The sequence below is a fragment of the Rhamphochromis longiceps genome, linkage group LG15, assembly GCF_057381845.1.
Source record: "Rhamphochromis longiceps isolate RC_006_pf linkage group LG15, R_longiceps_female_GT1.1, whole genome shotgun sequence".
In the NCBI taxonomy this organism is placed as follows: Eukaryota; Metazoa; Chordata; class Actinopteri; order Cichliformes; family Cichlidae; genus Rhamphochromis; species Rhamphochromis longiceps.
The window spans coordinates 16776389-16791777 of record NC_140571.1 but is presented as its reverse complement, the minus strand read 5'-3'; the positions used below and the strand labels follow the sequence as shown (position 1 = coordinate 16791777).

General features: G+C 38.7%; 1 protein-coding gene across 5 annotated transcripts in view; it reads right to left on the bottom strand.

Moving 5' to 3' along the window:
• The window catches only part of lama2 (laminin, alpha 2), a 231189-nt gene that overhangs the window by 57231 nt on the left and 158569 nt on the right, over nt 1-15389 (bottom strand). For 3 of the 5 annotated variants that reach the window (XM_085382585.1, XM_085382586.1, XM_085382588.1), the window contains 6 exons: nt 11101-11225; nt 10843-10929; nt 10152-10345; nt 7116-7258; nt 5515-5613; nt 2805-2916 (listed from right to left, as the gene is read on the bottom strand). In XM_085382585.1, the coding sequence (XP_085238711.1) occupies nt 2805-2916; nt 5515-5613; nt 7116-7258; nt 10152-10345; nt 10843-10929; nt 11101-11225 (760 nt within the window). The remainder of the gene's footprint in view (nt 1-2804; nt 2917-5514; nt 5614-7115; nt 7259-10151; nt 10346-10842; nt 10930-11100; nt 11226-15389) is intronic. The other 2 variants (XM_085382587.1, XM_085382589.1) reach the window with 1 other exon arrangement.

Below are 15389 nucleotides of genomic sequence, written 5' to 3'. Positions count from 1 at the left end.
TTTGTGTTGAGTCAAAGAAGAAAACTAATCACAAGCTGGTCACGAAGCCACTGTTGACAGAGCTGAAGGAGGAGATGCAGCAGCTGCACCAGCAAAAAAAAAAAAAAAAAAAAGGAGACTGGAGCTGAATTGAGTGACCTGCTAGTTACATATGCAGAGTATATATTTGTGTGTGAGTGTGTGTGGGCGCATGTGTGCGTAAGACAGAGCCAAAGAAAGAAGCAATCTGCCTGAAGTCGTCACTGCTGGAGGAAACCATCTGGAAAAAACTGCAAAGTCCTGAGAGACTCTTTTACACCAGCATCCCGCTTTTGGACAGTACTTATCCCTAAATCTGTGGCTACATGGATAATATATGATTCGTGGTTAAACAAAGACACCACATGAAGAACTCAAACAAACAAACAAATAATAGTGAAGAAATACCTTTAAGTTGTGAAAATATTTTGGTTCAAATTAATTGAAAATTAATTTAAAGGTGCTGTAAGCCAATATTATTCTATTAACAGTGAATCAAAGCAGCAGGGTTGTTTGAATTCTTAAACCTACAAAGATTTCCTTCTGAGCTACAAGCTTGTTGTTCTAATTTTCTGAAATGCAACATTACCGTTCTGATTCACCGCTCTCTTGCCTCTTATCAAGACACAGCAAAAATTCTTTATTGTTTTATTATTTATTGTTTTTTCCTTTAAACGCCACTCTGCAGTACATACTTAGCACCACAGCAACGAGCTGGTGAACAGGAGCTGAACATTTACCATGAAAAAATATATTTTAAAAAAGGCCAATGTGGAAAAAAATCTTTAAAAAAAAAATTTGAAGCATGAATCTGTGTATGCATGAGCAATGCTGCTCAAGCTACCATTTGTGATTGAACAAGTACAGTACTTTTTCCTCCAAGCTTCTACCATGACCTGGATGACTGAGAACCCACAATAAGTACAGTATTGTGCAAAGATGTTGATCCGTTCTTCTCGGGAGGAAGAGTAACTTCTTAAAGTGTTCCTGATCAACAGTTTTCCAGGCTTTCTAAAGGTCTTACAAAATGTCTATTTGGATATTGGCTGCTTTTCACTTATTTTCAGTCCTTTTCTTGTAGCAGACAATTTTCAGAAGAATGTTTTTTTCTTCCTTTCTTGTATGTTAAGGCCATAAACACTGAACTATGAATCACTCAAGTGTAAAAAACAACTAGTTTGAAATTGTATCGTTAGGCAATGCTTGGCAGTCCGAGATATGCCAAGCAAACAAGAGATAATCCAAAGAAGAAGTGGCAGACTACAGCAGATTAACAGCATGTAAGAGATTCATCTGGCCCCTCAGTTTATCCATGTACTGTTCAATAAAGCCTCATCAGAAACCATCTCAGTGGAAGAAGCAATTTTTAAGTAAGAGGTGTGCATTATTGCACAAGAAGCAGACATTGCAACAAGGCATTGTCAAAATGTATAAAGAGATGTATACATGGAGTCAAGAAGCAGGTACAACAGTGAGTGCCTACAGCCATCTATAAAACATAGTGGAGGATCTATCATTGTTTGGGGCTACATTTCAAACAGTGGTGTTGGGTAACTTGTCAAAACTGGGTATTATGAACAATTGTGAACACAGAACAATGCCATCAGATTTTGATCCATCGGGCAATTCCATTTGGAAAAAGCGTCTGATTTAAAACTGCTTCGTTTTTCAGCATAACCATGATCCCAAGCACACTGCTAGGGCAATAAATGACCCCGGACCTCAGCATTTTTTAAACAAAGAAGAGCTTTGAATGTCCTTCAAGAAGCCTGGAGAACTATTCCTGAGGACTAAAAGCAATTCTAACCTGGCTAAGAGAGTTCAGGCTGTGCTGAAGAATAAAGGTGCTCATACCAAATATCGATTTTGTAGTGCATTAAGCTTGTTAGAATGGTACAAACTGTTTTTACCTTGTACAGTTTATTTCACTATAATTATGTGGTCACATTTCAATAAATAACTGCACATATTTCCCATTTTCCTAGTAAAAGAAAGGCTGGCTCAAGATTTTTGTGTAGCACTGTAGTTCATGTGCACATGAGCTAGATTGTGCTTTAGAAGCCTCTTTTGCCACATGATGCTACTCTTCAAGGTAATGGAAGAGTTGCTTGCCAACTACCTACAAAACGAACAAAGCCAACTGAGTTGTTGCACCCAATTATCTTGGTAGGTGCTCTCTTTATCACCGTGGTTAGCGATGCTGCAGCCTGCTGGATCTGTCTTTATTGGTCAGGCAACACTTTACTCCGGCAGCTGGCACAGAGCACTGGCAGCTGGCCCATCAGCGACTGTGTTTGAGCTACGTTTTCCATTAGTGATCTTACAAGGGGGTACTAAGATGTTTTGTTTGTCTCACTTTGAAAATGTCACACTTTCAAAGAATAATGATCGAACAGAACGAATACAAGCTGTTTACTCCGAGTAAATGCTGAAATGAGTCTTGGTTGTAACGACACTGCTCTTATCACAGTAATTATTTTATGTGCAATTCAACTTCAGTGTCATTCTGAAGATGCTGCATCTTTATTTAAATGGAGTTTTTAATGTGTTCTGTCATGATAATTATTCATTTCATTACGTTTTCATACTCTTCTGTCCCACTCTCCCGAAATGTAATAACCCAAATTTCCCATTGGGATCTGTTACGTGTAATATTCTCTAATTTAATGAAATGTGCTCTAATGACAGATGAAACTAGGGAGACAATAGACAGATAAATCCTGAAATCCCAGTTGGCAGGATATAGAGGAAGCTAATAGGGGAGAGGTGCTTCTCATTTCTGCTACCTTTAGCTCCGAGCAGTGTGTCCCTGATGAACTGCTCCAGGTCCTCGGCTCGTTTATGAATCCTGTCAGCATCATCCTCAACCTGCTCTCCATCAGCAGACACCTTAGTGGCCTGTACACAAAGACATATACGTTATAAAATAATGAACAACTGCTGAATAAGTGAACGTATCGACTTCTATGGAGCGGAAAAAAGAAGGATGAGATCTTCAACGTAAAGGGCGATGAAAGCAATACATAAGCACTATTGATAATACTGTGCAAACAAATATAAGGATAAATGAATTACTGACATGAAATGAAAACAAAATATCAGACATTAACATGTTCACAAAGGACCAGGAAAACAAGAGACGGATGAATTTTTGACAGACATGAAAACAGTTCCATATACACTCAATGTACATGTACACGCACACACTGACAAAAAGAAAGTGTAGGTAATTACTGTTGTGATTTGACAAGACCATGCTATATCATTTTAGGTGGTTTGTGTGAGAGTATGTGTGTATGTGCGATGGGGTGTGGGGTGTGGGGGATAGTATTGCTGTCAACAAATGTCAAGGCCTCAGCCCCTAAAAGGCTGCAGCTTGACAGCACGAATGTGAGTGTTATTTTTCTCCATTTGGTATTTTTAGGTCCCCTCCACTCAAAAAGTGTTTTTTTCCTTCTGTGTTGGTAAACTACTCTTACAGATAACTTTGACTCTCAAAATGGTAAAAAATGAGCGCGTATTAGACAAAGAGTTTGTAGAATACTTCATTATTTATGTGGTATATAAAACTTTAGAGTGTTAACTTTTCATCTTAATTACTTTTATGCATGGACTGATTCTCAAACAGGTAGCGCAGCCCTGAACTTTTATTCTGTGGCATCACAGAATAATAGATGGAATAAACTAGACTCGATTTATATATCACTCTATGGGCTTTCACACACATTCAAAGAGCACTTTAATCTGTGCGCTTAAGACCTGTATCTACCCCGCATTCACACCAAGTTTAGAATCACCAATTAATCTATCTTTGGAAAGTGGGAGGAAGCTGGAGTACCTGAAGAAAACCTACGCAGGCTCAGGGAGAACATGAGTAGGTGTCAGGTGTCCTCCGTCCTGCAAAACCCTCAACTAAACCAAACTGTCTGAAACAGACTGTTTCCAGCTGTATATTCCATGTGAGATATGAAAACTTTGGAACTCTCTGGAGTTCATGTGTGACAACCACTTTATTTTATTAATATCCAACCACTTAGCTACTCATCCGCGCCCAGCTGAGCGATATAGCTGGCCAAAAGAAGCAACACAGAGCTCCAGAGGGTGGGAAAGCTATTCATGACATCAGGTTTGCTTTGAAAAACAAACCATCAAAGTGAAACTGCCATGATAAAGTCCTTAAAATGCCCTTTAAGACATTTTTGACCAACTGGTACAAGTTATTCTGCACTTCATCTTCATTATTTTTGCATAGTATACACAACTAAAAAGAAACATGCATGTAAAAATATAGGATTTAAAAGTTGTGTAAAAATCTGCTTTAAAAATTAGTAAAATGCTCAAAATATGCTTCTCTGACCCTCAATAATACTGGTATATGTTAGCATTTAAAATCTAGATTATCTCAACAAAGAATGGAACAAAAGGCAATCGACATTGTGGAGAAGGGAAATTATTTTACTGCTATTGTTAAATAATTGTCATCAGTACCATTGCATTAATAATATAATCTGGAGTTTATATTGCATTCAGATGTTTAAACAGTGTGTGTCTTTCAGAGAGACTAAGTTGCAGGCTGACAGGAAGTTGCAGGTTTGCAGAGTGTGCCTTTTGCAGAACTGAAACCGAAAGCAGAGTCTAAGTGTAGGTTATTTTGAGGAGCATTTGAGGACGAGACACAGACAGTTAAGAGGTGACACAAAGAGCATGTGAGGTCAACACATACACACATATTAGTTAGACTTATTTAGAGGAGAGATCAGTTATGTCTAGACAAGAAAGAGGAACAATTCACTTTGAGACAAGAACGGAAAGTACCAAGCCATGAAAATAGAAGATGATTTTCTGGGTGAAAAGTCATGATGATGTTGATCTGATCTATGTATAAAATGTACCGGTGACGCATGAAGGGGCGTCAGTAAACAAACCCTGATGCTATAAAATATCTGTTCATGCTTTGATTAAGTCGAGGACTACTGGCTGTCTGCGTACAGAGTGTCTTCCCACGCGTGTATTCATTAAAATCATTGTTTGACCAAAGACCTTCTGGACCAAGGCTGGTTTGTACTCTCCTTCCTCAATTTTGAACCTTAACATTACCTTAACAACATCCAAAGAAGAGCTTTGAATCTCATTCAAGAAGCCTGGAGAACTATTTCTGAAAGAAAGTTCAAGAAAGCTTGCGTAAGAGAAGACTTTTAGAATTGTACAAACTCGATTTTTACCTTACATCCTTTATCTGTATTTATGATTGCATGTTTCAGTGGATAGCAGCACTTAATTCCCAGTGTCTCAGTACTATATATCTATATTTTGACATCCCAGACAGCAAAAACTGTTACACACAATGCTTTAAACTATGATCTCAGTGCCTGTCACAATGTGTATTTGCTCTCCGGCTGCACACAAAGAAAGAGTGAAACAAGGATAAAGACAGGACGAAGGCAGACAACGATGGAGACAAAATTTGAGTCAAAAGAAAAACTCAAAGGTTTTTACCCTGCTGTGTAGCTGGTCCATCTCTGTAACCAGCGATCCCAGGTTGGAGTCAGCCAGTTGCAGTAATCTCTCTGGAGCTTTCTGAGGCGACAACATGTGCTGCCAGAGAGAAACAGAGAGATGAAGGAATTATGGAGAGAAATGTCTGACACATTTTGGCCCTGGGCTAGGCTTTTGAACTGTCTGGCTTTGTGCCGTAGAGCTAAAAAGAAAAGAATAAACAAGTGCGTGCAAAAGGCAAGGAAGACATAAATAATTCAATTGTAAACACATCTGATAAACATATTTAAATTGTCTCAAAGTGCAGTGTGTATTAGCAATATAAATGTGGCAACTTTATGGAATTGTAATTAAGCGCTTGGAAAATTTTGAAAAACTCACTAAGGAGTGTTAATGCAGGATAATCCTTTACCTACAGAACATCTTAAGTGAGCTAAAGTGAGTGTCTCAATGTACGACCATATATTTGATTACACAGCACATTAAAATGCTTTCTACTTGGTTTATTTTTTACAATAAACCAAGTAGTAGTTATAGTACATATTTTCTTTTGTAAAACCTTTGAAGCACAAAACATTTCCATTCAGTCATCTAGCCATCTTTGCATCCTTCTATACTGCTTGTCCAACTTAGTAGGCTATTTATGCCGCCTATTAGTTTAAAAAGTGTAAAAAAGTGGGGTACGCCCTGGACATGTCACCAGTCTATCACAGGGCTGAAACACAAAAGTACATATTTCCCTGTGGTGTGTGTAGGACTCACTGTGACTTGATAATTGTACCAGTGGTCTTTAGACCTCAGGGGGAAGTAATGAGCCCACTAGAGACTGACACATCATAGTGAGGCCAAAAAAAAAGTTCCACTAGAAAAAGAAGGCAGCATTTGAATGGTTCACAAACAGAAGCAGTCGAAGTATCATAACATGTCATGCACATGTTAATCAGTAGATTCATTAGATAAGTTTACCATGTTGTAGTAGTGTTAGAATGCACAATGAGTATCAGTATGCCCTACATAGAGCATTCAAGTAACGCCTCATAAAAAGTAGTATGCAACCAATGGTCACAACCATTGGTAACATTAGATACCAGCATCTGCTGTTCTAATAAAAATTGTAAAAGAGTAAAAAGAGAAATGCATCATAACAAAAGGAATAACAGGCTAAGGAGGACAGCGAAGCAAAGTAAGTTACAATAATCAAGTCGGGCGGAATTTAAAGGGAGTATTAAAAGTCTCAAATTACTGGGTGTAAGACAAGGCACCGATTAAAATGTTCCTTAGATGAAAGAAACAAGATTTGGATCTTAGAGCCTCACAAAACAAAACAAAACAAAAAACGATGCAAAGGTTCTCAGTAGAATATTTGATATTGTTGGCAGGGGGGCTGGTGTAATGACCGACCTCACTGGAGAAAATTCCATGTCCTAACACAAGAATCTCAGTTTTTCCAGAATTCAAATGGAGGAAATTTGAAGGCATCGAATTGAGGGACGCCACATATAGGTGGTCAAAGTAAGTCAAAGTAATGAAACCACTTGTAGTTATGACATGGGTTAAATAAAAGTAAATTCCAACTACTCTCACACATTTTTTTTTCTTACCTTGAGCTCCTCTGTCATGTTCTCAAATCGGTACAACACCTTATAAGGTGGTGGAAGGGGTGTCGTCAAAGTGACCTCATTGATGATGCTTAACAGGCGGTCCATATCGCTGATCAACAAACCAGAGCACTCATCATCGCAGGCTGGAGAAACAAGTAAAGACACACAGTCAGATGTAAGGCAGTGAGTCATGAGGGCGACTAAAACCACAAACAGTCATTATGGGTTTGTGTCTGTGTGTGAGCTGACATGTTAACTTTTCGAGAAAGTTTGAGTTTTGAGTGCATTTTTACAACTGAATGTGTGTTTATATGGGCGAGCTCAGAAACACATCAATAAGGGACTGTGGTGACTGCTTGTGTTTTTCTGTTTAAGTGGCTCTGGCATCAGAAAGACAGGGCTGGTGATGCATGAAATTCAGCGCGCAGGGGCAAAAGTGCCTACTACAAGTACACACTGCAGGCTAAAAACACACAAACAGACACCCACACACACACACACAAATATGCACGGCGCACACCAGGGAATTCACTAAGACACACACACATTCTCCTATATCGCGTGTGTATGAATTTCTTTGCCTTCTGCAGCCTGAGGCTGATTTATTACACAAATTAAAATTTCTGACAAGGGAAATCAAAGAAAAATTAAATAAAATAAAAACAGTTTCTACTCTATCAATCTCTGACAAAACAGCAAAACACAAATAAATCCATGCGTTCATGCAGTTTAATGCATACACACAAACCCACACATATATGCGCACACAGTGTACTGTATGCAGACTACATTGTGTATGTGGGAGTAAATAGCTGCTTGTCAAATCAAAGCTATTCAAGAAGCTCACTGATGAAGGATTGCATTCACTAACTTCAGCACTGAGGGAAAACATTTTGTACTACAGAGATGGAGCTTGTAAGCAGTATGTTGAAGTCTGCTGATAGTGGATTTTAATAATGACACACAATATTATCGTACATGTGTGAGTCACTATACAACGGCAGTTGTTTTATCATTGCAAACATTTCCAGTGTGCCATTGAAATGATATATGTATTTACACCAAGCAAGTGTAATATTATTGTGTAAATGTTTTCTATTGAAGTGTGATAATAAAATAGTAAACTTCTATTGATATAGTAAATTATATGAGATTATAAGAGTTGTAAGGGTTACAAATGTAATGCAGTTTATGTAGTAGGTAGGTTTTGTAGGTGTCAAAACACCACTGAATTTAAAGGTGTGGCACTAAGCAAGTTCACAGAAACAACAGCGCAAATGTCCCCACCTGTGTCTTTAAAAAAACAAAAACTTTATATACACAGACAGAAGAAAAAAGATGGAGATTGAAGTTTGATTATAACATGAAAGTTATACTAATCACCAAATTTATGGCCAAAATAAGCAATTTTCTAATGACTTTACAGTCAAGTATTTTTAAGTTTGAAAAGTATTATTTCAGGGTGGGACTAAAACCAAAATGAATCTGTATATCCCTCAGTTTCCCTCATGTGATGTCTGGATCCATAAAAACAGGACAGTGATGGTCAAAATGTTCCACCCACCAACGGTTTCCATCTTCTGAATACTCAGTGATCAATATATTGTGTTCCCAATTATTTTGCATCAGACTGATAAGTCCAAAGTCAGTTTGTCTAAATTAAAGTTACAACACTTAAAATATTTGTCAATTTTTGACAATGGGAAAATTAATTGAATTATTTCATTTAATAGGGAAGCCCATTGCAGTCACATTGTAATTCAGTTTAATCTAATTTAGAAATAAGCTATATCCTGACTTATTACATAGCTATAATGCTATCCACCTGTTAAGATCAAGCACTAGCGATTCTGTTGGTCAGGCTTTGAACGTCATGTAGTGATATGGATCTTGGTTTTAAAGTTTATATAAAATGCCCAGCAAGTTTCTTTTCCATTATTAAGCAGATATAGTCTTTAGTTATAACTGTACACCATGATACTGTATAGTTTATTCTCAATTTTCTTCCTGAATTTCTTCTTCTTTGGGTGCGTTTACTAATGTACCCATTACAAAATCTATTGACATTAAGGGGCAATTCTTAGCAAACAGCATTATACAACAAATTTAGGAGCTGCATGCATGTCACTACTTCTGACTCCAAAAGTGCTCAGTGGCATTGGACAGAATGGGAGAAAGGCCAGATAACAGAAGGAATGCAGAGTGCAATCACTCTTCAACAAGTGAACAGCAGTGTGATCACTCCATTCTCTGTAAACCATCAGGACTTGGGATTATAGCCTGGACGTAGAGTTGAGCGGTTTGGTGTCAGGAAGCATTGCGGCACACGCACTGCCAATTTATGAACACACGCTTTGTGTCTGAACACAAAGACCTGAGCAAGCAATTTCCTCACTGACCTGACAGCAGCAATTTCACATCAGCCTCTGTCTTACTACCCTTTCTTCTGTGCTCTCACTTGCACACATAGACTTCCTTCTAGACATGCTAATGGCACCAAATTGGCCCTGCCATTATGGTTATATTAAGTTTAAATTAGCTCCAAATGACATTGAAATTATTTTCTAAATGACTTGAATCTGACTTCTGCCACAATCTCCTGTCTCCCATGGCAACTGGAGAAAGGAGCTCTGACTGTTCATTTGCATTTCATTGCCAAAATAAAGTAAAAATCACAACATCAGGTGACAATGAAGGGAGGTGAGCCACCAGAGGGAAGGGAACAGAAGAACAGAGAAGAAAGAGACAGAGAGCATGTCTGTGGGGTTCATGAAGCATGACACCCCATGCTGTTACGCTGGGTTACTTCCACCACTGGTGGTAACTTTCACTGCAGATTAATCTTTATAATAAAATCTCTCAACTTCCATTTAAAGGTAAGTGCATAAAAAATTTCAGCCACATTATTTCTTCATTTTTTCATGTTTTACACTAGACCACTCTGAAAAAAAAAACACAGTAAAAGATGAAGGGAAAAAAATGAAATGATGAAGAAAACAAAAGAATGAGTAACCAAAAGCTGTGCGTTAGTCTTACAGATGATCCCAGATGGTCCACACACATGCCTATCCATGCACTGGTCACACGTCATCCCAGATGCCCCAACCCTGCAACGGCATTGGCCCGTGACAGGGTCACATGGTCCGGGCAACGCACCCCACAAGGAACACTTACACTCCTCACAGTGGCCACCTGGTATCCTTGGATTACCATGGTAACCAGTGGCACACCTAAACAGGGGGGATCACATAGAGAGAGAGAGTATTCAAATCTAACCAAATTTTAACATATGTTAACCCCACACTGTAAAGAGATATCACAAATTATTTCACCAGCAAAATACTCACAGTGGGATCCCAAGGTCTGAGATGTTTTCATGTAAACCTCAAGTGCATGTCATTACAGCAGAATTTAGGCATAACACATACGAGGATATTCTAAATATTCAAATCAGTGCAAACAACTGGCAATGCATTTCCAGGTTTGGCTGGTATGAAGTTGAAGTTTGGCTCTTTGGGGATGGGCATGGGGCAACTGCCACTACCACTTCTTTCCATATAATGTCTCTCTTAAAACTATCACGGGTCGACTAAGACTTTTGGATTCCACTTTACATCAACTCGTATTCCCTGTATTGGTCTTTGCATTTAAATATCCGTGCAGTCCACATTAAAAGCCGATGATTTCCAAACTTCTATGCTTGTTCATTTCTTTGTATGTGTCTGACCTCTCACAGTGTTTGCCCTCATATCCTTCAGGACAGGCGGTGCAGCGGTAGTCATCAAACCCCTCTGCTACACAGGTGGGACTGAAACTGGATATGAAAAGAGATTTTTCACAGACATTACAAAAGAAATGTTAAAACATTTGGAGCATACAGTCTATTTATATTACAGAGGAGAGAGGACAGAAAAGATAAAATGTGCATAAAATGACAGATTAATATTGTTTAAAGTTTGTAGTGATAGGTTGCAAGAAATTTTACTTATTCTGTGGGTTGGTAAGGGGGCAGGCGCAGGGTTTGCAGTCATCAGGAGAACCTCGGACCACGCCATAGAATCCCGGTGCACAGCGTTCGCACCGATCACCCTCTGTGTTGTCTTGACAGTTCTACCAACACAAATGTGCACACATAAAAATAATGCTATGCATGTATGCGAAGGCACTCTATTTACCTTTAGTCATTCTCCAACTCCCCCATGACTTTAACCTACTCCAATATGTAGGTGCAAAAATATCCATCACCCACCACCCAGAAATTCCTGGTGTGTGCTGGGATGGGAAATAAATACAGAATGTCATACTGAGCATAATGAAGGCAACTTTAAGATGGTGACACACACACACACACACACACACACACACACACACACACACACACACACACACACACACACACACACACACACACAAAGAAGAAAACTCATGTTGCCTCTCCAGAAAGCTTTTCATCTCTAAAATCAACAGATTTTCTAATTAAATTAACAAAAATTAACCTACACTCCCATTTGGACATTATTTTTGGAAATCACCCCTGGCACGATAAAAAGCAAGACACCAAATTTGCTTGAGCAAGATGATAAAACATTTTTTGGAATCACTTACAGGCATTTGTGGGCTAATGGGAATCTATTCAAGTGCATGTAGACTAAAAAAAATCTACTGTGTTTCAGATGCTTTAATAAAGAAGAAATCTGTATATCTCTTAAGCTGTGTCTCCCATGTTTTTCAAGTTGACAATGAATAATTGAAAAGATGACAGACCGGGTCACCTGTCATTACCTCCTTCATTACTGACAAAACAACACTGAAGAGGCTTGTTTTTTGGTGAGTGAGATAATTATCCTGGCACCGCTGTTCGAGTTTCATCAATACCAGAGAAGTAGAAATAATAGTAGCATACCTCCCTGCTGTCACTTCAGTTTTTGGTGCTAACAACAGCCTTTTCGAACACTTTTGTGCTTAGCTTTGATGTGGACACTTTAGAGACTCTCAGTGAAATGTTTGACAACATGTTGACAGATGGGTCATTTCACTTTAAATCTCTTCAATGTCAAGAACCGGCCATCTCTTTGATTTGCTTTTTTCTAGAGGGAAAGATGAACACAGTCCCTTTTATTTATCAGTAAATTATCCTAGCCTAAGGATAATTATCCTGGAGCTGGCTGGAGCCTATTCCAGCTATCTTAGGGCCCTAAAACAGCTGGGACATGCCCACCCCCCACCCGCAACCCTGAAAAGGGTAATCGGAAGAGAATGGATGGATGAATTAATTATTAATTGAGAAACTTACTATCTTAACATACGTATACACTCACCAGCCATTTTGTCAGGTACGCCTGTTCAACTGGGCATAAATGCTAAGATTTAATCACCCAATTACATAGCATCAACTCAATGCAACTAGGTATGTAGACATGGTCAAAATGACCTGGTAAGTCTAAACTGAGCTTTAGAATGGGGAAGAAAGACAAATTAAGTAACTTTGAAATTACGATGGTTGCTGGTTTTGATGCGCTTTGATAGTCCGAGTATTTTAGAAACTGCTGGGGCTTACACCTGTCTGAAAACAGAAAATATCCAGTGATCAGCAGTTCTCTGGGTGAAAATGCCTTGTTGCTGTCAGAGGACAGTGGCCAGGCTGCTTCAAGGTGATAGGAAGCAACAAGAAGTCAAATCACCACTCATTCAATCAAAGGTTTGCAGAAGAGCATCTCTGAAGGCACAACACATTGAGACTTAAAGAAAAAGGGTTAAGGAAATACAGAAACACATTGGGTGCCACACTAATCACCTAAGAACAGAAGACTGAAACTACAAGGATTGAAACATGTTGTCAGGTCTGATGAGTCTCAATTACTGATGTGACATTTAGACGTTAGGGTCAGAATTTGGCATAAACAACACGAAAGCATGGATCCCCCCTTCTTCATGTCAGCAGTTCTGACTGATGGATTTGGTCTGTTGGTCTGATATGTTCTGATAACATGTCATGTCACAAATGAGGTCACTGTACTCACAAGACCTCCACAGTCACCATATCTCAGTCCAGTAGATTAAGATCTGGGATGGGGTGGAATGGGAGATTTGTATCATGGATGTGTAGCTGACAAATCTGCAGCAACTGCAAGGTGATGTTGCAGTAAGGATTAAAATCTCAGAAAAATACTGAATGTCTGAGTCAAAGAATTAAGAGCGTTCTGAAGGGAAAAGAGGTCTCGCCCGGTACTAGCAAGTTGTAACTAATAGAAGTATACAGTGAGTGTTGATTGCTCTGAATCTCTGTGGGAAATCATTACTCGCTTCTTTTCACCACCTACAGTTGCTGAGCCAGTACAAGCTTTTGCACTGGTGAACTTTTATCTAAGACAGACCATTTCTGAAAAGAAATATAGTTGGTCACACATAATAATGTGTGACCAACTATACTATGGTCTCAGTCCCATTCCTGCATGATGAGGTGCTGTGAGACCAAGAGCGACCAGCTACAGTAGCTGTTAGCCGACAGGTGCGATCTCACACGTCAAAGACTTTAATAAGCTTCCTTCTTCAAGAGCATCTGAAATACTAATTTTCCTCGCAGGATTTCACTCTTGCTGTTGTTCAGATAGCCTCATGGGTACAACAACACACAGAGATCTAAATATATCTAAAATATTTTCATATCCACAGATGTTTCTGTTTATTTTGTAATTTATTTTTAGCTATGCTTGTTATAAAAGTCTCATACACCCACACATGCACACACACGGACACAGTGTCTATTCCTTTGTGCATTCTGGTACATCTCATGGCAAAAATATGGCATGTTTTTTATATAGAGTAATTCTGTACAATATGTGCAGACTGTAGGCACTTAGGACACACAACAAAATACCCCCTATTCCACCTCCACCCTCAAACACTCACTGTGAGCTCAATCATTTTAACCCACACAATTTAAACGGCAATACATATTGTACACAAACACGCACCTCTCTCTTTCATATCCCCAGGGTCCTGTCCTATGTGTTCGGATTGTTTGTTATAAATAGGAACTTCAATCAGTACAACAGGAAGTCGCCTCTTAACGAGGCAAGTCATTTCCATTAACTTCCTGTGTTCCTCGTTACCTCTAATTACCACAGAAACAAACTCGTTTAGCATTTTCAATTTAGCCCGCTCGGTTAGAAAATGCTAATGATGCTGCTGTTATGGAGAGCAAGATAGAAATGGGCAAGGAAAAAACGTCTGGAAGGCAGAGAGGAAGAGGGCGTGAAGTAGTAAAAAAAAGAAAGAGAGAGAAAAACAAATTGGTAAAACCAAGGAGGTGTTAAGGAGGATTGGGGAAAATGAAAAATGAGAAAACTAGAAACAAAAGACGGGCAAGAAGATGAAAGAAGACAACAGAGGAATAAATATATAACTAGGGAAAGGAGAACAGGAATTTAGGGGATGTGAATGAGGTGAAAAAAGATAAATTGGAGGAGTGGCAGAAGGAGGAACAACACAAGGAATGCAGAAGAAAGGCAGAGATGAAAGTCATGGAAATAATGGAGAAACTGACAAAAATTAGACAGTAAAAGAAACTGAAAGTGGCAAAAAAGTCAGTACATAACCACACACTTAGGGTTTAAAGTTGGAATATTAAGCTGAGCAAGGACAGAATTTGTATAATTACCATTATTATCCATGAATTTATGGTGAATGTTTAGGACTTGTGGTTTAAATCCATATTTGGAAGGGAATTATTGTTCCTTTAAGAATGAAAGCAGTTCAATTTTCCTTTAAAATGACAGTGGGCAACAAATACATTGATGCATTACAACCTAAACAAATTGGAATGAAAACACTGTTTAGCTGACTCTTTCAGTTGTCCTGTTTGTATGTCCTTAAGCATGTCAAGCAAACTTTTCGGAACAAAAATGAGCTGCACTGGACACAAACCTGAGGCATAAACATGCTCTGGGATGACAGCCAGCTGCCACGAACAGCTGCAAGTAAGATGCAAAAGGGTATACAAGGCTCCATGAGAATTCAACCACCCCCATTTGTTTGGAAAGCTGTTGATATTACATTTAGCATTCTACCATTCAAGTACAATTCATTTTTACATTAACTTCATCGCTTTACTCAAACATACTTTTAGTAGTGATAAACGGAGAGTCAAGGTACTCGGTGTAGTGCACAATATTTACAGTGTCACCCAGATTGCACTGAAATGTTTTAACTTAATGAGACTAATAGTTAGTAATAGTACATAAATCACTTTCACAGAAAAGTGGCCAAGGTGCT